The 24,149-nt window shown below is 42.0% G+C and overlaps 1 protein-coding gene and 1 long non-coding RNA gene across 2 annotated transcripts in view; both read left to right on the forward strand.

Annotated features, from left to right (window-relative positions):
* The window catches only part of LOC122093790 (serine/threonine-protein phosphatase 2A 65 kDa regulatory subunit A beta isoform), a 29,403-nt gene extending 5,254 nt beyond the window's left edge, over positions 1-24,149 (forward strand). Inside the window, exons 5-13 of the mRNA XM_042664273.1 lie at positions 2,788-2,867; positions 13,445-13,586; positions 13,724-13,804; positions 14,575-14,679; positions 16,670-16,852; positions 17,088-17,180; positions 23,334-23,473; positions 23,583-23,649; positions 23,753-24,149. Coding sequence (XP_042520207.1) covers positions 2,788-2,867; positions 13,445-13,586; positions 13,724-13,804; positions 14,575-14,679; positions 16,670-16,852; positions 17,088-17,180; positions 23,334-23,473; positions 23,583-23,649; positions 23,753-23,872 — 1,011 coding nt within the window. The 3' untranslated portion in view covers positions 23,873-24,149. The remainder of the gene's footprint in view (positions 1-2,787; positions 2,868-13,444; positions 13,587-13,723; positions 13,805-14,574; positions 14,680-16,669; positions 16,853-17,087; positions 17,181-23,333; positions 23,474-23,582; positions 23,650-23,752) is intronic.
* LOC122093792 lies at positions 3,225-7,401 on the forward strand. The gene is made up of 3 exons (XR_006144561.1): positions 3,225-3,684; positions 5,938-5,941; positions 7,258-7,401. It is a non-coding gene; the product is annotated as an uncharacterized LOC122093792 (long non-coding RNA).

Genomic DNA, 24,149 nt, shown 5'->3' on the forward strand with positions numbered 1-24,149 from the left:
AAAAAAAAAACTTAAATACTGAAAATTAAATCCAACTCCGTGAAGTCATAGATGGCTAATGTTATCCATCTAACATAAAAAGTGAAGCATAACCATTTCATATTTACCCTATTTTTTGCGAAAAATTACATAAAAGGAAAACGGATATTGATGCAGATGCCTTGGCTTGGCTTGACCAGATTGACCCACTATGGAGGCCTAAGCCAAGACACAACCAACCCAAACTGATTTTCTGGTCTGGCCAGGGTTGGTAGTGTAGAACCGCAACCCTAAAACTATGCAGAAGATAATGGAAAAACAAGAACAAGCAATGCACACGGATTTACGAGGTTCGGCAAGATTACCTACGTCCTCGGTGAGATGAGATCCTGCTTCACTGAAATTGTGACGGAATACAAGACATCGTACACCGACAGGTAGTTGATATTTAGGAAAGCAAATTGGTATATTTGATTTTCTTTGCTTTAGAAGCAGATACGTAGGATTTCCTTTGCAATTAGTTAGTTTCCATTTTTAGATTAGTTCCATCCATTTTTAGATTAGTTCCATCTTTTTAATTGCTTTCCAATTTTATGTGAAGACTTCTTTAAATTGCTGTAAAATGATTATGGAGATCAATTTTTTGAATGAAAGAATTGAATGGCTGAGTTAATGGTTGAGACCATGGTTGCTGTGATGCTCACATACCCCTCCCTCCCATTTCTCTTCTTCTTGCTTCTCTTTCTTCATCTTTCTATTCTTCGTCTTCTTCTTCTTCCCCTGCTATCCCTGTTCACAGTTGCTGGTTACTGTGCACCATCTTTGCTGGATGGTAATACCAAGCACAGAACGAAAGCTTGTTGCATCCTTGTCCTTTACCGGTTGACTCTGAAATTTTGGTTGATGGCTGCTACCTTGAAGGCGACTCAGATCCCAGAGAATCACCCCCAAAGTCCTCTGCTGTGGGTTACAAGACTGATTTCAGGACTGAACTTTACCCTACCGCCAGGGTCTATTTCAGGCTCTTCTCGCAGCCTTCCAGCCTGCAGATCCAAGTGCTTGTCTTGTGGGTTCGTTGGAGTCCTTTCCTGAGAATCTTTGCTTGAAGTTTCAGGGCAAACTGAGGCCTGGTGAACAGACTCTCTCGATTTGAAGTTATCCCATCTTTCTGCCTCTGCTTGGGTCCAAGGAAGAAGACAACCCCACCGGGAGTTAGGGTGTTTATCCCCTTTTATTCTGATTTCCTATTCTACCCTTCTATTTGCCTTAATTACCCCATATTCCATATTACTATTCTACTTCCTAATTTACCCCCACCAAATAATTATTAATCCCCTTTAAGTCCCATCTCCCAAGTACTTCATTACTAATCTAATTATTTACAATTCTGCCACTTTCTTTATTACTTCTGTTTATTCACAATACTGCCACTGCATTTTGAATATTGAGTACTCTCATTTGGGTGGGCCATTAAGCGAACCGACAGGTTTTTTTTTTTTTAAAAACCCCGGTTTTGCATTAGATATTACCTCAAACTGTGAATCTTCAAGAAATCTCCCTCAAATCCGCCAAATGTTAGCTGTAGATGACTTGTACACACTTTGAACAAGTTGTTCGACCAATAGTTGCAAGTGGGATGGCCAAAATCAAGAAAATAATAAAGTCTGTAGTCCAAATACAGGTTTAGGTCGAAACTTGACGAGTTGAGTTCGAAATGGGTAGAAACGGTACCCATTTCTAACGACTTATGGTTTTTAACTCAAGTGAATGTAATGCTTTGGTGAAATGAAAAGAAATGAAATTGCTGAAATGTGTCGAAATTCCGATAGAAACATGTAAGTTTTGGTTGAAATTTGGTTTACCTGATGAATTGCATAGCATTTCATTTCGAGCTGGGTCAAACCAAAAAAAATTGGTATATTTGGGACAACTCCATCGACTTCTTGAACCATGTTTGATAGAGAAGGGCACTAGACCATATAATCAATTCATCTCTTTTTTTCCTTTTATGCCCTTGAGGGGCTGTATACAGCATGTGGTTTGTATACTTCATGCACTGCCTGTTTCTGTTTATTTGGATAAAGAAAAAAAAACCCGATTTGAGTTTGTTTCTATGTAAAGATTTATTTGTATTCATGCCATGCAAGGTCAAGTGTTAGATTAGTCAACTTTGACAGGGCAGGTGTTTGTGATATGTATATTGGTTACAGTAAACACTATGAACGTTAATGATGTGTCGGCCTGGTTGAAGCAAGTTCATGTCAGGTATGCACACATGCCATTGTGATTGTGTTATACCATATTATGTTAGTTGTTTTCTCTTCTGTTGGTTCAAATTATGTCCAGTTGCCTTGATTTGCTCCTCTCAGCTATGGCTGATACTCAGTTCTTGGGTCCTAAGGTCTAAATTACATTTGGGAGACAGGAAGAGATGCATGCCTCTGGTTTGGGATTCAGGATCTTCATGATTTGCAAATGTCTTTTTGTACTGTCCAGACTCTGTCATTTTGATATAATTTGTATGCATAGTAACTTATAATCATGATGATTGTACCTGTCATCATGTCTTTGTCAGGGGAGATGCCAATGGTCTCTCCTTTGAAAAATTCCATTTATGGGTGGAAATCAGTTTTTTTTTTTTTTATTTATTTATTTCTTGCAAGAGTTTCATTGAACCAACTTCTGAGTATACAGTTGATTCAACAATTAATTGGAAATCACTTGAAAACTGTTGTCTCCAACTTCTGAGTTATATAGATTTTGCTGATCCTTTACTATCTTAGATCTCTTTTCATTTTCCTGAAATAGGATAAGTCTTGGCGTGTTCGATACATGGTAGCTAATCAATTGTATGAGCTTTGTGAAGCTGTGGGGCCTGAGCCTACCAGGTAACTTTGTCCTTGTTAATGAAACATTATCATTTTTCTGTTGCATCTAGTCATTTGTTTTTCTTCTGTAATTTTTTTTTTGGATGAATAAATAATTCATTACCAAGAGAGAAATAATATACAAAGGGAAAGAGGGGGGGAGGGAGGCTTAAGCCAACAAGGAGGAGCTTGGGGAGCAAACAAACAAAATAAAACTCAAAACCATCACGGACCAATATGGAGGGAGGGAGGGGCTAGGCACAAGCAATCAGGGGGGCTGGGGGTGAGGGGGGAGGGGAAGGAAGGTGAGGGGGATGAGGGGAAGGTGGGAGAGGGGGGTTGGGGAGGAGAGGGGTTAGGGGGTGGTGGGTGGGGGTTGCTTGGAGGTTCCAAGAAGAAGTGATGTGGGAGTTTATGGGGGAGATAGGGATGGGCCAGTTGTATCTAGCAAGGAGAGCCTGGGCATTAGAAGCAACATCAAAGGAGATAGCTTTCCAAATCTTATCTGGGGATTGGGATTTGGCAGTCCATCAATGGATGTTGCGTTCCATCCAGAGGTGGTTAATGGTAGTGCAAAAGGTCAATTTACCAATAGTATCACAAATGGTCAATCCCGAGAAGATATATCAACCCAGATACATTCTCTGTTAAAAGGAAGAATGAGTCTTCTAACAGGCCAACATTTGGAAAGGACGGTTTTCCAAACTTGGCAGGAAAGGGGATAGGAGAAGAAGAGATGAGGGGTATCCTTTATGCCCGAGGGACAGAGGCAATAGGAAGGATTAACGGGGATGTTACGGTGGATGAGAAAGGATTGGGTTGGAAGACAACTGGATAGGTGATGCAGATATGGCTGCCCTTTCTTGGTTGGACCAGCATGACCGGCTTTGGAAGCTAAGAGCCAAGAAGAACCGGTCCAGCCCAGGGTTTTGGTCCAACAAGGGTTGGAAATAAAATTAGTAGTTTACTTAGTATTTTATTTCATGCTTTTAGTTTCCAGACTTGAACTAGGAGTAGGATTTATTTCCTTGCTTTGGTTTCCTTTTATAGTTGTTTTCTAATTTAGGTTAGTTTCCATTGCAGTTAAGTTTCTAATTTCATGTTCCTATTTTCCTATATATTGATTGTAATCGACTGAAGATTTAGAGAGCAATTTAATTATTGAATGAATGTGTGAGTGTAAACCTTCTTTTCCCCCTCTCTACTCTGATTTCCCCTCCCTTCCCCAAGGTTCTCCATCAACTTGGTATCAGAGCCGAAGGATCCTCTCCTTCGTTCTCCTTCCTTGTTCCATTCCTTTCCCTTCCCATCAACCTGCTCTTTCCTTCCCATCTTCTCCCTATTCTCTCTTCCGGTTTCTGTCGAGACAGAGAACAATCATTTAAAAAAAAAAAAGTGTTGTTGGAGCAATCAACCAAACCCAACCCCTTCGGTTCCCAACAAAAAAAGCTCCACCGCCTCCTCTTTCCTTTTCTCCACTCAATCGAACTCTCCCCTTAGGTTCTGCTAGTAGCAAGAGAAAAAAAAAAAGGAGAGTCGAGGTCGACGTCGGAGAAGCAGCAGAGAGAGCAATAGCAGGAAAAAAAAAAAAAACCCCAAACCCTCCCTGCCCTCGGCCTTCTCTGTTCCTTCCGGCAGCACCACCTGCCCTCCGCCTTCTCTGTCCCTTCCGACAGCAGCCGCCGCCGCCTCCTCTCTGTCTCCGACGGCAAAGAAAAAAGAGAAAAAGAATCGAGAAGAAAGAAGAAGAAAAGAAGACGAGATGAGAAGAGAGAGGCAGCGACATACCTGAGTTGAAGCCGTCGCGAGTCACCCATCCCTTCATCGGAGTCGCGCCGTCTCCCTCCTCCTTCGCCGAACTCCCACTGCTGGTTCCATCTCCCAGAAGGAGACACCTCCTTGGTCGGTAAAACCCACCCCCACGATTCCCCTTTTGTTCCTTTTTCTTTTATTTATCTTTCGTTTCCTAAAATACCCCTCCCTTTCTCCTTTATTCCCCTTTTGTCCCATATATTTTTATTTCCAAATCAAACCCCTATCCCACACGTGATTGATATACCTTTTTGTGGTTTAGTTTGAACTTCAAAAAAAAAAAAATTACCATTCTGCCCCTGCCCTTTAAGCTTCCAGTTATTTACTATTCTACCATTATTCTTTGAGTGCTATTTTGTTACTCATCACCATGGTAGCCAATAGTGAAGTTGTTCAACAGCTGAATTCCTATAAAGGAGAAACTGATACAAAATTTGATGCTCTCACTAACATGGTCACGTCCCTAAAGACAATGGTGGAATCTATGCAAGTTTCTATTGATCGTTTGGTGGCAGCAGATAAAGGAAAGAGTCCCATTCAGTCTGGGGATTCTTCCAACACCACTCCACAGGATCTGCCAGTAACACCACCACCACCACCACATCATACACCACCACCACCACCTCCACCACCATATGGGATTGGGAGACATGATGATGGAGCAGAAAGAGCAGCAAAACTGGATGTCCTTGATTTTTATGGAGACAATAATCTAGAATTGTACCTTGATTGGATTCACAGTTTAGATACATTCTTCAGATGGTACGGGTTGACTGAGGCTCGAAAGATCCTATTTGCAGAGGCCAAACTGAAAGGCACGGCTAGAGTCTGGTGGATCAAGCAACAACAACAGAACCGAACCCGAGGCATTGGGTTGGTCACTACTTGGGCTGAAATGTATGAAGTCATGAATCGGCGATTCTTGCCTTCTGATTACAAGCAACGCATGCATCTCAGGTTTGCACAGTTGAAACAAGAGAATTTGACCGTTGAAGAGTATGTTGCTAGATTTTATTATTTGGCCACTCGTTCTGACTTTGAGTGGGATGAAGAAGTCTTAGTGGCCCAATTTCGCAATGGTTTGCACCCTCAACTTAGTGCTGCCCTTGCATCTAGTCGACTACCTACAATGGAAGACGCCGTACAAGTGGCATATCAGGTTGAGGAAAGTCTGAAACGCCCATACAACCGGAGAAATTTTGCAGATACTTTTTCTCGAGGTACTAGTTCCGTTTGGCAACAGTCTCCTACCCAAGAGAGGTCATCTAGCAAGCCACAGGCAAGTGCTACATCTATGGCTTCTTCACGACCTAGTCGGCCGTATTCTCCACCTCGACATGTTTCTGAAATGTCATCTTCACGGCCTACTCGCCCATATTCACCCCCTCGGCGTGGTTCAGATAAACCTTCTGATTCTTCAAAATTCACAGTTCGGTGCTACTCATGCCATGGATTTGGACATATCAGTGCCCAATGTCCCAGCCGTTTGGTTGCTTTTATTGATAAGGATTCTCCTATACCATATATTCCCGAAGAGCAACTTGGTTCTAACACAGTTGATTTAAGAGAAGAGTGCGCAACAGGTGAAGTCAATGACACTCTCAGTGACGATGACCAACATCCTTTTTATGTCATTCGTCATGTGTTGACCACTCAAAAGGCCACTGAAAATGAAGATTGGCGCCGCAGTAGTATTTTTCAGACTCGTGTGAAGTGCAATGACCAGTTGCTAACCTTGGTCATTGATGGAGGCAGTTGCACTAATGTTGTCTCTGAAGACGCTGTTCGTAAGCTGGGATTGAATACAGAACCACATCCTAATCCTTACAAGGTTGCTTGGGTGAATAACACTAATCTCAAAATCACAGATAAGTGCTTGGTCACATATTCTATTGGTGGATTTAAGGATACAATCCAATGTGATGTCCTCCCTCTGAAGGTGTGCCATATCCTTCTTGGTCGACCTTGGTTGTTTGATAAGAAAGTACAGCATTGTGGCTATGCCAATACCTATGCCTTCAAGCATGCCAACAAGACTATGAAGTTTCATCCTGCCAAAGATCTCCCTGAAATTAAGCTCAAGAAGATGGTGGGATCATTCTTTATTCAGCGTATTCCTTCAGACGGTCTCCTCGGTCCTTTCCCTAACTCGACGGAGTCGAGTTCTTTTCAGAGGAGGAGAGTTGATGCAGATATGGCTGCCCTTTCTTGGTTGGACCAGCATGACCAGCTTTGGAAGCCAAGAGCCAAGAAGAACCGGTCCAGCCCAGGGTTTTGGTCCAACAAGGGTTGGAAATAAAATTAGTAGTTTACTTAGTATTTTATTTCATGCTTTTAGTTTCCAGACTTGAACGTAGGAGTAGGATTTATTTCCTTGCTTTGGTTTCCTTTTATAGTTGTTTCCTAATTTAGGTTAGTTTCCATTCCAGTTAAGTTTCTAATTTCATGTTCCTATTTTCCTATATATTGGTTGTAATCGACTGAAGATTTAGAGAGCAATTTAATTATTGAATGAATGTGTGAGTGTAAACCTTCTTTTCCCCCTCTCTACTCTGATTTCCCCTCCCTTCCCCAAGGTTCTCCATCAATAGGCAGCGAGCGCCAAAGAGTGAAATTATGGCGGGGGATATGACCTTTAAACCAGACCAGTTTATGCCAGGGAACGGATAAAAGACCAAGCAGAGGCAGAAGAGAATAACCCATTGGAAGAGGGAAGCCAAATGCAATGGTCTTCTCTGCCTCTGTGCCTAGGGGGGGGGGAGGGGGGAGGGAGGGGGGAGGGGGGGGAGGACTAAAGTCTAGCAGAGAGGGGGGAGGAGGAGCCAACCGCCCCAAGGAGAAATAACAAGGAGACTATAGCCCTTGCATGTAGGGGGGGGGGAGGACCAAAGATCCAACAGAGGAAGGGGGAGGATGGAGGCAACCAGCCCCAAGGAGAAATAATTGAGGAGACTATAGCCTTTGCATGTAGGGGGGGGGGAGGACCAAAGATCCAACAGAGGAAGGGGGAGGATGGAGGCAACCATCCCCAGGGAGAAAGAATTGAGGAGACTATAGCCTTTACATGAAGGCTGGAGGAATATGACTCTGGGAGAAACCAGAAGGGCAAGAATGCCAGAGGGGTGCCAAGGGTCCTTCCACAGATAGGTCGATTGACCATTCCCAATGGAATATGACATAGCAGTGAGAGCCAGGGTTTTATGCTGAAGGATCTTTCTCCAAATCCAAGAGGCATCAGGATTGGAAAGGGCTGTCCAGAGAGAGTTATGCTTGAGTAATCCAGAGAGAATGCAGTCAACCAAAATGCTTTTTTGTTTGGAGGCAATATTCCAGATGAGTTTGAGGATACCCATAGAATTGGCATCTTTAATTCTTCTAATTCCCAACCCACCTTCAGATTTCGGGAGGCAAACCTTCTTCCAATTGAGCGGTCTGAGGAATTTGGAAGAATCCGAGCCTTTCTAGAGGAAGGAGTAGAGAAGGCTCTCGAAAGACTTGATAACAGAGGTAGGGAGGACAAAGGCACCGGACCAGTATAGATACAAGGATTGGAGGACCGATCTGATCAAGGTTAAGTGGCCAGCAAAAGACAAAAGCTTCCCCTTCCAAAGCTAGAGCTTTTTCCTAAGGCGGTCAAGCAGAAGGGCACAATGATGAGAGGAAAGCTTGGAGGTAATGAGCGGGAGGCCCAAATATCTAACAAGCAAGGATCCCAATGGGATTCCAGAAATATCAGAAAAATAGGCTTGAGTCTCAAGAGAGACACTCGAAAGAAAGATGTTAGATTTGAGGAGGTTGATTTTGAGCCCCAAAAGGGACTCGAAGGAATGAAGGATGGACATGATATTGGTGATGGAAAGGGGATCAGCCTTGGAGAAAATCATAATATCATCCGCAAAAGCCAAATGCGATAGGAGGAGGGATTTACACTTGGGAATGGGAGTAATGAGATGGAGGTCAGTGGCAGATTGAATGGAACGGGAAAGGATTTCCAAGGATATGGAGAAGAGAAGAGGAGAGAGGGCATCCTTGACGGATTCCACGCCCCGAGGAAAAGTATCCAGCTGGACTACCATTCACAAGGACCCCGAGTAGCAAGGGGAAGAAATAAAAGAGCGGATCCAGTGAACAAATGAGGCTGGGAAAGACATTTGGAGCAAAATATTGGAAACGAAGTCCTAACTAATAGTGTCAAATGCTTTGTGGATGTCAATCTTTATAAGAGCAGCCAGAGAGTGAGACTTGTGGTCAAAGCCATGGACAATCTCATGACAGAGAATAATATTATCCGAGATGCTTTTGCCAGCGATGAAGGCAGATTGGTTTGGGCTAATAAGTGAGTCAATAACTTTTTGGATCCTATTGGCCAAGATTTTAGCACTGAATTTGTAGAGAAGGTTGCAAAGAGAAATGGACCGAAAATCATTCATGGAAGCAGCATCCTCCTTTTTGGGGATGAGGCAAAGGAAGGTGTGATTGATCCCTCCAATCTGGTTGGGGTTGTAGAAGAAACTATGCTCTGCCAGGATGAGGTCATTACAAATGACATTCCAACAGGCCGAGAAGAAGCCCATACTGAAGCCATCAGGGCTGGGGGCCTTGTTAGCCTTATGGGAGAGAATGGCAGAGAGAATTTCTCCCTCGCTGGGAATGGACTGGAGATAGGGAAGGAGGTCAGCAGGGACAAACTTGTTGATGAGGTTGGAAGGGATGGAGGGGGAAGGGAAAGGAGGGGAGTTGAAAAGGCTTTGGAAGTGAGAGACTGTCTCAGACTTGATGAGATCGGGGGAGAAGAGCTCAGTCCCTGAGGAGGAAATGAGCTTAGGGATGGTGTTGGCATTGTTCCTAGCTTTGAGAGAGCGATGGAAATAGGCCGAATTGGAGTCACCCAGATCAAGCCATTTGACATGGGATTTCTGGCGAAGGAAACTCTCTTCTTGATCTAGGAGCAAGGAGAGGTTGGTTAAAGTAACCTTTTCTTCCTCAGCCAGGATGGGGTTGAGGAGATCAAGCTGAAGCTTGGATTGGATGGAGAGGAGGATTTCCCGACTCATAGAAACCTGGGAAGAGATATTCCCAAAGGTGGTGGAGACGTTCTTAAGCTTCTTGGCAAAAGCAAGGAGGGGGGATAATGAACGGGGGGTGGGGATATTTCAGGCACATTGGACCAGAAGATGGAAATCAGGGTGGGAGGTCCACATGTTGAAGAATTTGAAAGGTTTAGGACCGAAGGATCGAAAGGGAAGGACATGGATAGAGATGGGGCTATGGGCAAAGATCCCAGGAAGAACGAAACAGGTATGAGAATAGGGGAAAGCATCTAACCATGCTTCATTAACTAGGGTCCTATCAAGCTTACAAGCCACTCTATTACTGCCAGCTCTTCTGTTATGCCAAGTGAGTTTGAGACCGGACCATCTGAGGTCAGTGAGGTTGAGATCATCAATGCAGTCATTGAAAGAATCAATAGCCTGAGAATCAATGGGGTTTCCCCCGAGTTTTTCATGACTGTACCGGATAACGTTGAAATCTCCTGCAATATCCCAGGGCCTGGAATCCATAGAAGGGGCAAGGGAAGTCAGATCAGACCATAGGGGGAGCTTGAGGAAAGCTCTATTATGAGCATAGACAATGGAGAGGAAGCAGATGAAGGGGCCAGAGTTATGAGAGATGGAGATATGGGTGACTTGGGAAAAGGAGAAAAGGCAAGAGATGGATAAGAATGAAGGGTCCCAAAGGATCCAAATCCTACCATTTGGACTGTGGAGATAATTGGAATGGAAGGACCAAGAGGGGGCAATCGAAGAGGCAATCCTAGAGGCATTGGCCTCTAAGACACGGGTTTCGAGAAGACAACAAAGATTGGACTTCGAGGAGCGCAAACAGGATCTATTTTGGCTTGTTTAGCCGAGGAGTTGAGACCTCGGACGTTCCAAATGGTCCAAGGAATCATTTAAAACTAGGGGAGGTGGGCAACAATCGCTTGGACAAGCTCGGGGGGTGTTTGGGATGATGGGGCCAGTGGAGGAAGGGGGCCGACGGCTGTATCCAATAACAGGGGGAGCAGAGGTGTTAGAAGTGGTTTTGGTTGAAGATGTGGAGGTTTTTTCGTTATCTTTTTTTGGGTGGTGTTGAGGGTGGAGGTCAGGCTGGAGGTTTTATGGATAGGGTTAGGCTGATAGCTGGTTTTGTGGGAGGGCGTGGATTGGCTTATTGAAGGAGCCAAAGCCATAGGGCTAGCCAGCACTGTGGCTAGACAAGTTAGTAGCATCTAGGTCACAGGGAATTCCTTCTGAGCAGGTTTTGGTTTGATCAGTATTGTATTGTTGATAAAGCTTTCCTGAGTGGCACTGACGGGAGCTTGGGCTATCAATATCAGTCACTGGGGAGCAGGGAGGGGATGCCTGAGTCATTTGAGAAGAGAGGACCGAGTGCAACAACATAATGGAGCCGGTAGCTTGTCCAGTGTGAGCCAAAGGTATAGAGAATTCCAAAGGCTTGTCGCTAGAGGATGGGCCTTCCAAGGCCAACGGGGAAAAATAACGGTTGCAGCAGGGGGCGAGAGGGCCTTCTGAGGCCAGCCGAGGGGAGGAGCAGACTTGCGGGTTGAAGGAGATCGTCAAAGGGCCTTTCGAGGCCAAGGGGAGATCAGTGGAACCATCGGTGGACAGAGAAGCAGAAGCAGGCGAGCTTCCAACCTGTCCGAAGGTAGAGGCGGAGGGAAGGCTAGCAAAGGAGGCATGAGCAGCAGCAGCGGATGGAGCACTGGTGATAGACAACGTAGTAAGGTTAAGGGGAATCAGTCAAGAGGAAGTATCGATAGTGGTGACGGAGGTGGCAGAGGCAATTGCAGGTGAAGGGTGAGACAAAACAGGGGCGAGGCCGTGACCAATAGCAGAACCAAGTGTATCGGCGACGGGCGGAGAAGAAAGGGGAGTCGGGTTAGGACGGAAGAATCTGGGTGGGTCGGGTTTAGATTTAACAGGGTTATGAAAAGGGTGAGACGGGTTGTATAAGTTTCCTGGGTATAGGGGGTGATCCACCGGAAATTTGGAAAACGTATTAAGTAAATGAATTGGCAGAAATTGGTTCAGAGGGTAAAAACGGCGGTTCAGAGTTGGGTTGGTTTAAATGAATGGTATAAGGAGTAGAGGACGTGGAGTGAGGGATAGGGTTCGAGAGATGGATTTCGGAGAGACCGTCGATAGAAGGAGTCGGCAACAGAGGCGGAAGAGAGGTTTGGATAAGTGGAAGGGGATCAGCGGTTGAAGCTGTACCAGCTTGATAGATCGGAGAAGTAACCGAAAGTGGAAGAAGTATGGAAGCAGGAGCTTGCAGGTCTGAGAGGTCGCCATCAGTAGCCAAATCAGGGTCTACTCTCTTAAGAATCGAGAAGGGGTTAGGACCAGCGGATAAAAGGTTCGACAGAGGACTGTAGGTCGTAGCGGTTCTTTCTTTCGCCGGAAGGGTCGCCGGATCAGGATCCGCCAACAGAGGAACCCAATTTCTTTTTTTTTCTTATTTTTCTTTGAGGTGTGAAGCTTGAAGTTGCCTTTCTGAGAGTGATCGGCAATTGGCGAACTTCCACAGAGGTTGACTTGATCTTCAGAGGCATCTTGCACAGGGGGTTGCTTTTCACATAGAGATGTTTTGTGCCCAAAGCACTTATAGAACAAGCAGGAAGGGGGGATCCAGTCATAGCGGACTTCCTGAGTAAACATATGGCCATTAGCATACTTGATAGAGATAGAGTTTGGGAGAACTTGATCGGCTTGAACTTCAATGCAAATCCTCGCGAACGATAGTCTATCCATCACTTTGGTCCGTTTGTCTGAGTACAGGGGTTTGCCGATGAGGGAACCAACTAAACTGAGTTCATTGATGCATCAGTAGTGGAGGGGCAGATTAAGGAAGGCAACCCAAAGTGGGATGGAGGGTTTACTTTTGGTGAACGAGGTAAGCACGTCCCCATTGATGAAGGAAGATCGGTTTCCTTCCAACGTACCATGGACCTCCATCGATGGCCAAAGCCTTATCAGAGTTGGCATCAAAGTTGAAGAAAAACGTTCCATTGTCTAGCATATACATGGACACGGAACAAACAAGTTTCCACTGCTTTAGAAGTGAAGACTAGACGATGGTGAAGGGAGGGCGACTTCCCAAAAAGGTACCTACAACACAGTTCTTCCATTTCGAAATTTCTGAGTCCAGAAAGCCAGGTGGGCATACCCCAATGGGTAAGGAGTTCGAGGTAGTTGGAGGAGGAAGGTAGTAAAGGGTATGGCCGGCGGTGGGTGGGATGGATGAGGGGGGAGAGAGTTGGAGACAACCGAGACCCAGGTACGGTTCTCAGGGCAGGTAGGAACAGAAGGAGAGGGCTGGGAAGAGAGAGCCGAAGGAGAGGAGGAAAGTAAGGTGTCATCAGAGAGAGGGTAAAGGATGTTTGGTGGAGAACGGGGGTTACCGGCGGTAGTGTCTGCCGGAGAAGGAAGGGGCATATGGTTTCGGTGGTCACGGCATAGGTTTGTGTATCTCTGATCGAAAATGATTGAAGGGTACCTTGAATTATCAGCCAAGACTCTTCTGTAATTTTAAACACCTTAATTATGGATTGATGAAGAAAATTGTGAATAGTTCATTATTTCCCCACTACATCTGGTGAACAAAACCTAAAATTTCATTTTCTTCTCCATTTCCTTGATGTTCATATGCATCTTGGTTTACAAGTAGTGTCATTTATAGGTTTACCAATGGTTTATGTGATGCTGAGTTTTGTACTGTTTAAGGTCGGACCTGGTTCCTGCATATGTGCGGCTACTTCGAGATAACGAGGCAGAAGTACGTATTGCAGCTGCAGGAAAAGTAACTAAGTTCTGTCGAATATTGAATCCCCAACTTGCAATTCAGCACATCCTTCCTTGTGTGAAGGTATACATGCTTTATTACATTTTGGTTTTGTTCATTTGGTATACATGCCTTATTTCAGACGAAGAGCCTTGTTGTGATTTACCTGTTGTACTGATGTAAATTTCTTCTGTCTCATGACTTCCTAACAACTTTTGTAGGAACTCTCATCAGATTCATCTCAGCATGTTCGTTCTGCTTTGGCTTCAGTGATAATGGGAATGGCACCTGTTTTAGGAAAGGTGAGATGTCATCCATGGGTGGTACATGTACTAACAGAAAAATATAGAATATGATGCCTGTGTTTATTGGTTTTTTTTCACCTGCACCCCATTAATTTCTTATAATTTTAAGTATTTTGATTTTATATTTTTCTTTAGACTTTCTAACCCCTCTAGTCTGCATGTTGCCATTGAATTTTTTTTTTTGGGGGGGGGGGGGGGCTGTCTTGGAAGGCTTGCCTGCAGTTAGTTGTCTCTCTCTCTCTCTCTCTCTCTTAGCATGGTCTGTGGTTTTATACCTTCCATTTCAGTATATCTTTCACTGATTAGGCCTCAGGGGGTCACTATTGTCAAATTCCTTGTAGTTGAGTGTAATGTTCTCATCTTGCTTGACTTTGCTTCTTTTTTTTCCCTTGGGGCGTTCTTGAATTTTATGGTTTTGGCATTTATTGCAATTTTTCTTGTGAGTTGTGACGGTTTTCCCTCCATTTTATGCCTTCCTGTGTTTATATATTCTTGATTTTTAATGGATTTCAAACATGGTTTAAATTTGTCCTTTGTTCCTTCTCTGAAGAATGTTATGCTTGTCAAAGGATTCTTAGGGTGCTGTGTCTGCAGGAGTTCACTTGATCTTCCTATTTCTATTACATTGTTTTAGTGCTTTAGCTTTTTTGGGAGATAAATACAGGACAGCCAGAATTTGTTATTCACGATGCTTTTTTCTGATTTATCTTTTCTTTCTTGCAAGATCTTTTAGTCTTTACCTAACTTCTGTTTGATGCGTGATGCAGGATGCCACAATTGAGCAACTTCTTCCTATTTTTCTATCCCTTCTGAAAGATGAATTCCCTGATGTCCGACTTAATATTATTAGCAAGCTTGATCAAGTGAATCAGGTTTGTCATTCTGCGAGTTTTATTCTGATTTATGTTTTCAAATTTCTGTAGTTTGTTGCGGACAGATCAGAATTTTCTTTTGATTCTGTTCTTTAAAAAGAGAAATATATTAGGGGGAGGGACAGATCTATCTAGGTCAGAATGTCAGATAGAGTTGAGGATAAAATTGTCAAGGTCAGACTGTTATAATAGATTTTAGATAAGCGTGCAAGAGCTTCAGAAACCAGAGAGAACGTGTTTTTCTCCTGCCATTTGACTCTCTCTCCCCCCTTCCTCCATTGGATAAACTTCTAAATTAGTATTACTCTTGAGTCCTTTGTGTGTGTTTGTGTGTGTGTGTGTGTGTGTGTGTGTGTGAGGGGAGGGTTTTCTATCTCTATCTATAAATTGTCTTATGTCCCAGTTGTTTGTGGGGAAATCTTAGTGTACTAAGGTCTTTGACATAACCAATTATAATAAGAAAACATTTTCCCTGTGGAGCAAGCTGAGTTGATTTCTTCAAATTCAAAGAAGGGGAGAAACTGTAATTTTGCATGAAACACTTGGAAAAAAAAAAAAGGCCGTTACCCAGTGCACAAAGGCTTCCCGCACTTAAGCAAGGTTGTCAGAGGGTATATCGGTCGACAGCCTTACCCCCTTTACGGAGAGGCTGGTTCCTAGGACTCAAACCCGCACCACTGCGCAGGCAGAAAGAGCCCTTTGCCATTGCATGAAACACTTGAAACTGTTGAAAAAATGGTTAGATGAATTGTTGGACTTCCCTCCAAGTTCTTAATGTGGGGGGTGAAGTAGTAACTTCACGTAACCCGAAAGGGGCATATTGCTTTATATAGGGCATCTTCCCCGATCTCCCCTTTCCCCTCTGGGGAACCAACTCCTAAACTTAATATTGAAAATCGCGAGCAGAAAATCTCTCTTTCTCTGACTTTGTATGAAGGACGAGATTGTTTTATCCTTTTTCAAACCCCATCATGAGTAGATGGTGGTGGTTCTACTCTTCCTGTCTAGAAACTAGAAAGGGTCTCTCTCTATGACGTTACTCCATTATGTAAGTGAACTTAACTCCATTAAGTCACCAACTGTATAAGAGGGGAAATCAGAACAGTGGCACAACCCCAACAACTACAATTAGTACAGTGAATGAATTTTCCTAGCCGACAATCATCGTGCTTCTTGCCTGAATGTTACTTACATGCTCAATTTCATGACTTTGACGAGGGTCACAAGTCACAACCTTAGATCCCATATCAGAAGCATTGGAGGGAGAATAGTGGTTTGAATTTGGAAGCACTCCTTCAAACTTAAGACATGGGATAAAACTCTAAAGCCCCATGGCATTTCTATGTTCGATTTCTGTTTTGCCATTGACTTTTGTCTTAGAAGGATTTTGCATAAGCCTGTGAAATTACACACTATCCTCAATTCAACTGCCTACAGAGTACAGGCCATAGTAGTAGGGGCAAAGAAGAATTGTTACATTTTTGCAGCATCATAAATGATTGTGACACTTATCTCAACCCTTGGTATGTAGAACATATATAAATTTTCCATTATAACCCAACCCAAGGCTTATTTCCATTAAAAATAATTCCCATTCTGTTTTTTATCTGCATTAGTTATTCAGAGTCTAGTTCTGCCTAAAATGCAATTGCTCATTTAAACTTTTCTTAGCTCCCCAAGGTTCAAGATTTCGGTTTCGATTGGGATTTTAACCATGGTTGAAACCAAACTATACCACTGAAATGGATGAAATGACACCGAAATTTGGTCCATTTCGGTGAAAGAACCGAAATATTGAACGCCCCTCAATTTGCGGGACATATCATTTTGACCAATGTCGAAACTGAAATAGGTTGCTGAAATATGTCAGAATTTCAAACCTTGCCTTCCCCCTGCGAAACTTGTATACAAGATGTGTGTGTGCTTGATGACACAGATCTGCATGATTTTCATTTGTTTCTGATAGTTCTAATGGAAGCTGTCCATTCAGGTGATTGGAATTGATCTGTTATCCCAATCATTGCTACCAGCCATTGTTGAGCTTGCTGAGGACAGACATTGGAGGGTTCGGCTTGCAATTATAGAGTACATACCATTATTGGCAAGTCAGTTGGGTGTGGGATTTTTTGATGATAAGCTTGGTGCTCTTTGCATGCAGTGGTTGGAAGATAAGGTTCGTCAAATTTTACATTTCCTAATGAGCAATTGGAATGATATAATGAATTAGTCGGTGATCAACTTTGCTTTTATACTTTAATCAGCAGCAAGTCTTCTTTCTTTCAGTCTTTGCCACCTTTCATTTATTTTACCTAATAGTTGGGAAATGCTGATGGAAGACTTAAAATGTTGTGTATAATATCCTGTGTGTAATATTTTGTCTATTTATCCTGAGTGTATATGTACTCCAGGTTTACTCAATCCGTGATGCTGCTGCTAATAACTTGAAGCGTCTTGCGGAAGAATTTGGTCCAGATTGGGCAATGCAGCACATAGTTCCTCAGGTGTTTACCTTTTTTGGTTTATAAATGATGTCATTCATATTTTTAATGTGTGTGTGTGTGTGTGTGTGTGTGTGTGTGTATTTTGTAATATTTGTTTGTAAAGCTGAATGAGCTCTTGAATGCTTAAATTTTATTTTATCAGTTGCTGGTAGATTAAATTGCTACTTCAAAATCATGGGGTTTATTTTTCTTGTCCACTGGGAGATTTCTAGGTTTTCTATTGGAAGAAATTTATCACGAAATTCACCCCAATATATATATACATGACACAGACACTTTTTTTAAGGTTATGTTGGTGGTATGTATTCCACAAAGCTGGGCTCATGGTGGGCATGCTAGTTCTGCACTAGCTTGCTCATCAGGGTTTAAACTGGATTTATTTATTAAAAATTAAAATTATGAACGTGCAATGAGCCAATGATTTAGTTTCTATAGCATTGTCAATGAGGCCATAAACATGGTGTGAATAGTGAATCTAAATTGTTATAGACCTTGAGACAATAAAGAGGCTGTTTTCAGCAGCCAACTTTGGCATCCTATTAGATTTTTATAAACTGTAACAGGAGTATATGCCAATTTAAAAATTTTAAAAGCCAAACCTTTCATTTTGGAGGGTTTGCCCTGATTTTTTTCCCTTCCCTTATTTGTTCAGCTTGATGGCTGACATAATTTTTGTTGCGGGTGCTATTGTTGATTATTTTCTTTACTGAGTTGAAAATACATTAGTATTATATGCTGTAAAATATATTGTGTCAAGGATTTGTGGAATTAAAAATTTGCTATCTTCAACTACTACTATATGGACAGATGTACTTACCTTTGAATTAGGATTCAGGAGAAGGAGAGAACATAATCATCAGGTTAATGTTTGTTTTTGTGAAATTCCATTTAATATCCAAACTACCCTACACAATTAGTCATGGTAGAGGGGTCTTCGGAGAAAGGTTGGAATATTGGCTGGGGATTATTGTGAACATAGTGCAGATCATAGATTCTAAAGTTATTATTGATGGCAATTGATATTCGTAGAGTTGCAGGAATTTTTAAATGCGCATCTGACCTAGAAGGAATATCAAAATAGCAAGAGAAATAGAGGGTGGGTGGGGAAGTGATGTGGCTTCTAAATACCTAAGGGTTTAGGGTTTAGAAAACCCCATGTAAAACCAGAATCTCTAGGATTAGGAATAAAACTAGTGACAGAGAATTCCAGGAAACAAAATCCAAGCAACTTAGAAAGGCAGAAAATTCTGGTTGAATGGTCTGAACATCCAAGAGAAGATTTCAGGAAATTTGAACTCAAACTGATGGTCAGAGTTTTAAGTTATGGAAGAATTTCACTCTAATTAGTATAGCAAAACTTAGCAGAAACCACAACAGCATTCTGAAATCAGATCTAGAAAGTCAAACCGGAAAACTGAGAATCGGAAGAAGTATAGTTCGTGTAGGAAACCTGAAATAGCTATGCATGTTTGGGTTTCAAACATTTCAGCTAGAGAAGTCAATTGCAGATTTAAGCGATACTCAGGAGTCAATTGATATTAGAAATCCCAAAAACAGAAACAGAAATCTGAGTTCAGAAAATTAAGATCTTAGAGAAACTTGGTTGCAGTAGGATTTCTGAAACAGAACTGAGTTTTTAAGGATGAACAGGTATTAGGCTGTGGAAAACTGAGATAGCTAAGAACGGAAACATTCCAATCGAATTAAGTAACAGCAGACCAAACAGGACAAATTAAATATAGAAAATTAACACGTGCAAGCTGAATTAAAGTTCAAATCTGACCTGATTGTTCAATGGAGAAGTAGAATAGATATAAGGGGAGACAAATTGATCTGGAACCCACACTGATCCATCTGGAATTCACCAGGGTTTTCTACTGAATCCACTGAAACTGTCACTCCTGAATTCACCAGAGCCAACACACCTAAATCCACAAGTGTAAGTCTGCAATCCACAGACCAGCTGATCCAAAAGCTTTCTCTTTATTAAACAAATCGTTGGTTAGGCTTTCAGACTTTACATATTTAAATAGGACTCTAGACAGTGTGACCAGACTAACGAGGACCTTCCAGCCGCAGACTGCTTTGGAGATTCCTTAACTGACTCAAACTCTTATTAATGAATAATAGACAATCTAGACTGTAATGGAAAACTCCTCTTATGCGCAGGCTACGAGTAGGTGTCCTAGACAGACCAGATACTGAATAAATATTTCAAATAAGACTGAACTTATAGTCACTAATCCAACCAACAAATTACAATTTAATAATAAATTTAAGCAAAATAAGACTCTAAATGGGCCCTATGATTAGGGTGAACCAGATTATTAACTTTATGTCAGGTTTGGACCAGAAAACTGAACCAAATTGACCAAACCAACTGCAGGTTCTTTTCTCCACTTCTCTTTTCCAGCAGCTGGATGCTGCATCAGGAAGAGCTGACTTGGGGGGTCGGTTAGAGATTTGATGCAAAAAGTGTGAGGGAAAAATGAGGGTTGGTGTGGATAGAGGTTTAGGTGTCTTTGGTGTAAGTAGGTTCTCAATGATAGGATTTTCGTAATTTGGGAAATGATTCATTTAGTTGATCAGATAATGCTGGGTAATGAGTCCTGAGTCCTGACATCCTATTCACTTTACTGCTGAAACTAAATTAAATTTGTTTCTACTCGAAAAAAAAAGGGGAGGGGGTGGGGTGGGGTGGGGTGGGGGCTAAAGTTTCCTTGGTGGCTGTTTAAAGGTCGTTCTCTGGACCACAGTTGTCAAAGTGTAACTTAGGTGTCTAGGCGGTTTTGTCTGGATTGGTGCCTTGGCGCCTTCCTGGTGTTGCCTAAATTTTGCCCCCTCGACCGTCTTGATTCCCCTAGGCTCTGCGACAACTATGCTCTGGACACCACCCTTTTGTTGCCATGTGACCAAGGTTGGATGGGCCTCAATTTTGTGGACTAGTAGCCCCCTGAGGTCCCTGCTCAATTGTTAAGTTTCACCCTAAACTGAGTTTTCCAAGTGGTAGAATGAAGCACTGAAAAGTTCAGGACTACCAAAATGGTGCATCGGGCTCTTAAAGGGAGACATTGATATACGTGGCCCGAGCAGACCTCATCTCTATCAACACTCAAAATTGCAACACCATCCTGCCACATGGCATCACTGATGGTGACCACGGAGATGATCTTTTCTACTCTGATGCAGCCGTAGTAGCCTTAGGCTGGCTGGATAAACAACATTCAGTTTGAAGCCCAGGCTGAAGAAATTCAGACCTAAGTTATGTCACCTGCAAGGGTAGAAGGGCCATTTGGTAGTTATCTGCGGGCATAATTGTAATTTTCAGATGTTTGAAAGGTTCTTTAGGTGCTAGTTGTGTGATTTTTTTGGTCATTCTATGGTTGAACTGCTTTAGGACCTTTCTATGGTGGGCGACAGGTTAACTGTTCTGTTGAGTCTGAAAGTTAAATTTAGTCTGAGAGTAATTAGGATTCCTTCTTTGAGTCATGTTGGTCCAAAAGTTAATTCTATATAAGAGGAACCCCCACCTTTCAAAAACCTCAAAAAGTGATTTGCAGGTTTTTGAAGATTTGTTTACCCTTTTTTTTTTTGGGTTGTGTGGTGCTCTGCATAAATGTTAGACTGTTGACAGAACCAGCCAAGAGCTTCTATTTCTTCTCACTTCTATTCTGATTACTCCCTCCTTTCAGGTGTTATATTCCATAGTTCTCAATCATTCTCTTCATTCTTTTACCAAGTGGTACTCCATGTGTTCTGTTTTGAGTCTATTTACTTTATTCTGTGTATGAGAGTGATTAGGAGTCCAATTGTGAATCTAATTAGGAATTACAAAATATCTTAATTTATCAGGAGAATGTTTCCTGCCCAGGTCTGCTAGCACCCCCATCTTTCTCTTTCCTCTCACCATGAAATGACTTCTCTGATCCCTATTGATTGAACTGATAGGGACCCTTATTGGCTCTCACCTGCCTGTGTAGCCTCCACTACCGGGCAGGAGACACCTTCCATATTTAAAAAGACCTCGTCAATTAGACATGATTTGCGTAATTAATTTTTAGTTTTCCTTTGAGTTTTGGTGCTGCTGAGCTGTGCATATGACAATGGTATTCCAGATCTGATATCCTTCTTTCTCCTTCTAGTTCTGTTTATCTTACAGATCAAGTGTTATCTATCCTCCCTCTTCTCTGTTATTCTTATTCTCCGATACTGATATCTTCTAGATTCTACTTTCTTTGATTCTTCTAAGTCTTGTCTCTCTCAGTTTTGGCTAAATATCTGCGTAACTGAATTTCTCCTTGTACTCCTGAGTTTCTGTGATCCCATTAGAGCAATTCTAGATCTGAATCTGAGATCTGGTCATTTTGATCTCTGGATCATTTTCTCAGTTTTTTTTGTTAGCTTGAAAACTAAACCTTTTCATAGCCTCAATGGCTTGTCGATTAATGTGCTCAACCTTAAGGTTGATGGCTCAAGGTTTTTATCGGAAGGTGAAGAAAAAAGCTGCCTGGAATTCATCAATTAGATGTGATCTGATTTTTCAAGATTTCTATATCAATTGATAGGTTTGGTTAAGCTTTGCACCCAACCAGAAGTTCAACCAGATTTGGTTGTTGGATATTGAGACATTGAATATCTTATTTTCAGTCATCTACTTCTACGGTGACTTGTCTGAATCATCACGCTTTCCGTGTTTGTTAGTTCTACTTCAACTTTGGTAGATTTGTTCTTGTTTACAATCTCTCTTCGATTCTTATCTTACTTTTCAGTCCATTCTACTATTTTCTTCATCTAAATACCTAGTCTGTTTTCTGGGTTTTATGCAACTGAGCCATTGTAATTTCCAAATTTCAGTTTCCTATTTTGGTCAGCTCACTAAGCTCAGGAAGCTCTATTGATTAAGCTACAGTCCAGTTCAATTGGATTTTGGACTGTTCTTGAAGCTCTTATTTCACCCCTTGTTGACTGCAAGTTCTCATAATTTCTGATATTATATAACTATTAACTTCTGAGTATGATACGTAGGTAGTGTTGGGTAATTACCGGAGTAACTGATTTCTGGACTGCATTAAATTTTGGATTCTGTCAAAATTTTCAATTTTCTTCATTCGTGTAAATTTGATCCTGGTTTGTTTAGTGTGGTTCCTGCATTCAAATTTCTTTGGATTCTTTCTAAAACTCTGAACCACATTATACACTGAGCATGTAATGGCCTTTTTGCCGCCCAGAAAAAAAAGGCATCAACACCTTTGGATAATCTTGTTCATTTCCTTTGTTGGGTTTTGAAGATTATTAGATTTACTCCTGCTGCATCTTTCTGTATCCACATTTGTATCTGGGCACTGAACTGGTGCATTGGGATATGTTGAATCATGAACAACAAATCACCATGTACTATTGATACAACAGCCATAGATATGGCAAAGAGGTATTTTAAGGTTCCTAAATACATATGGTGGTCTGTTTCTTTTCATGGCTGCCATTTTAACTTCCAAGTTTGATTCAAAACTGAAAGTGGCTGTTGCAGGGTTGGTGCAGTTTTGCTTGGTACAGATCTCTCTTCTTTTGACAGAATTGATGGTTTGGCGTGAATGATTTTTCCATTATTGAGTTGTGGCAAAAAACATTATTGATGCTGCCTTTAATGATTAACAGACTTTTTCAAGGGGTTCAAATGTCATTATTGAGTTGTGGCAGAAAACATTTTTGATGCTGCCTTTAATGGTTAAAAGACTTTATCAAGAGGCTCAAATGGTGCACAAAGCAAGAAGATCTATTATGAACTAACAGCATCCAAATCATAAAACTACGACTGAATTCTTGGAAAAAGTTTAGTCTGAGCGTCTGACCAGCACATTATTGGTGTTGTGTGAAATCATAGGCTAGATTGGCAGCCACTGTGGGTTTCATTGGGAATCACATGTTTTGTTTAATATACACAAAAAGCAGCAGATAATGAGATCTTCACTGGAACTGATCTTGTGTTCCCTTGAATTTAGTAGATGCTGATTTTCTTTGGTTTGCTGGCTGATTTGTATAATTTTGTAAAATATGTTATGGATCTGGTCCCTTCCTGTTTCTGGAACCTATTGATTGCTCCTGATTTCTGTCTACTTTTCCCTAAGCAGCAAGTTGACAATGTATTCATGGCAGGTTCTAGAAATGATTAACAACCCACATTATCTGTATCGGATGACGATTCTACATGCAGTTTCTCTACTAGCGCCTGTCATGGGGGCAGAGATCACATGTTCGAAGTTGCTGCCAGTGGTCATTAATGCATCGAAAGACAGGTTAATCTGCCACTACTAAGCTTGGCCTGTACTTTAGGTGAAATGGTCAATGCTAGTATTTTTGTTCAGTTTCTTGAATGCTGGACTGAGAAAATCGGATACTTAACAGGGTACCCAACATCAAATTCAATGTGGCGAAGGTGTTGCAGTCCCTCATTCCCATAGTTGACCATTCTGTAAGTGCTTGTATGCAGAGCTCTTGCTTGTATTTTGCTTTCTGTGGAATGCTAGTGTGCTAATTTTGCTGTGCTTTTCTGGGAATTCTTCCTGTAATGTTAGGTGGTAGAGCAGACAATTCGCCCATGTTTGGTGGAGCTCAGTGAGGATCCAGATGTAGATGTGAGATTTTTTGCAAGCCAAGCTCTTCAGGCAAGTGATCAAGTCATGATGTCTAGCTAGACGTGCTTGTTCAGGAGTTTTCTCTGATCTGGAAGTTCCAGGTGTATCCACATTTGTCTTGAAGAGAAATCATGTTGGGCTGCTAGGATCTTGTGAGAGCTGATTTCATTTTATTGTTTTTATATGCTTTGAGTGCTTCAGTGTTATTGTATCCTTTACAATTAACACGAATGAGCCTTCAACTTTTTTTTCAAGCTAGTGTCAAAGTCAGATCTTATCCTTGCCTAGTTACAGTTGTATCTCTACTGTGGAAGAGAAGTAGAAACAAGTTGAGCTA

The sequence above is a fragment of the Macadamia integrifolia genome, chromosome 11 (assembly GCF_013358625.1).
Source record: "Macadamia integrifolia cultivar HAES 741 chromosome 11, SCU_Mint_v3, whole genome shotgun sequence".
Classification (NCBI taxonomy): domain Eukaryota; kingdom Viridiplantae; phylum Streptophyta; class Magnoliopsida; order Proteales; family Proteaceae; genus Macadamia; species Macadamia integrifolia.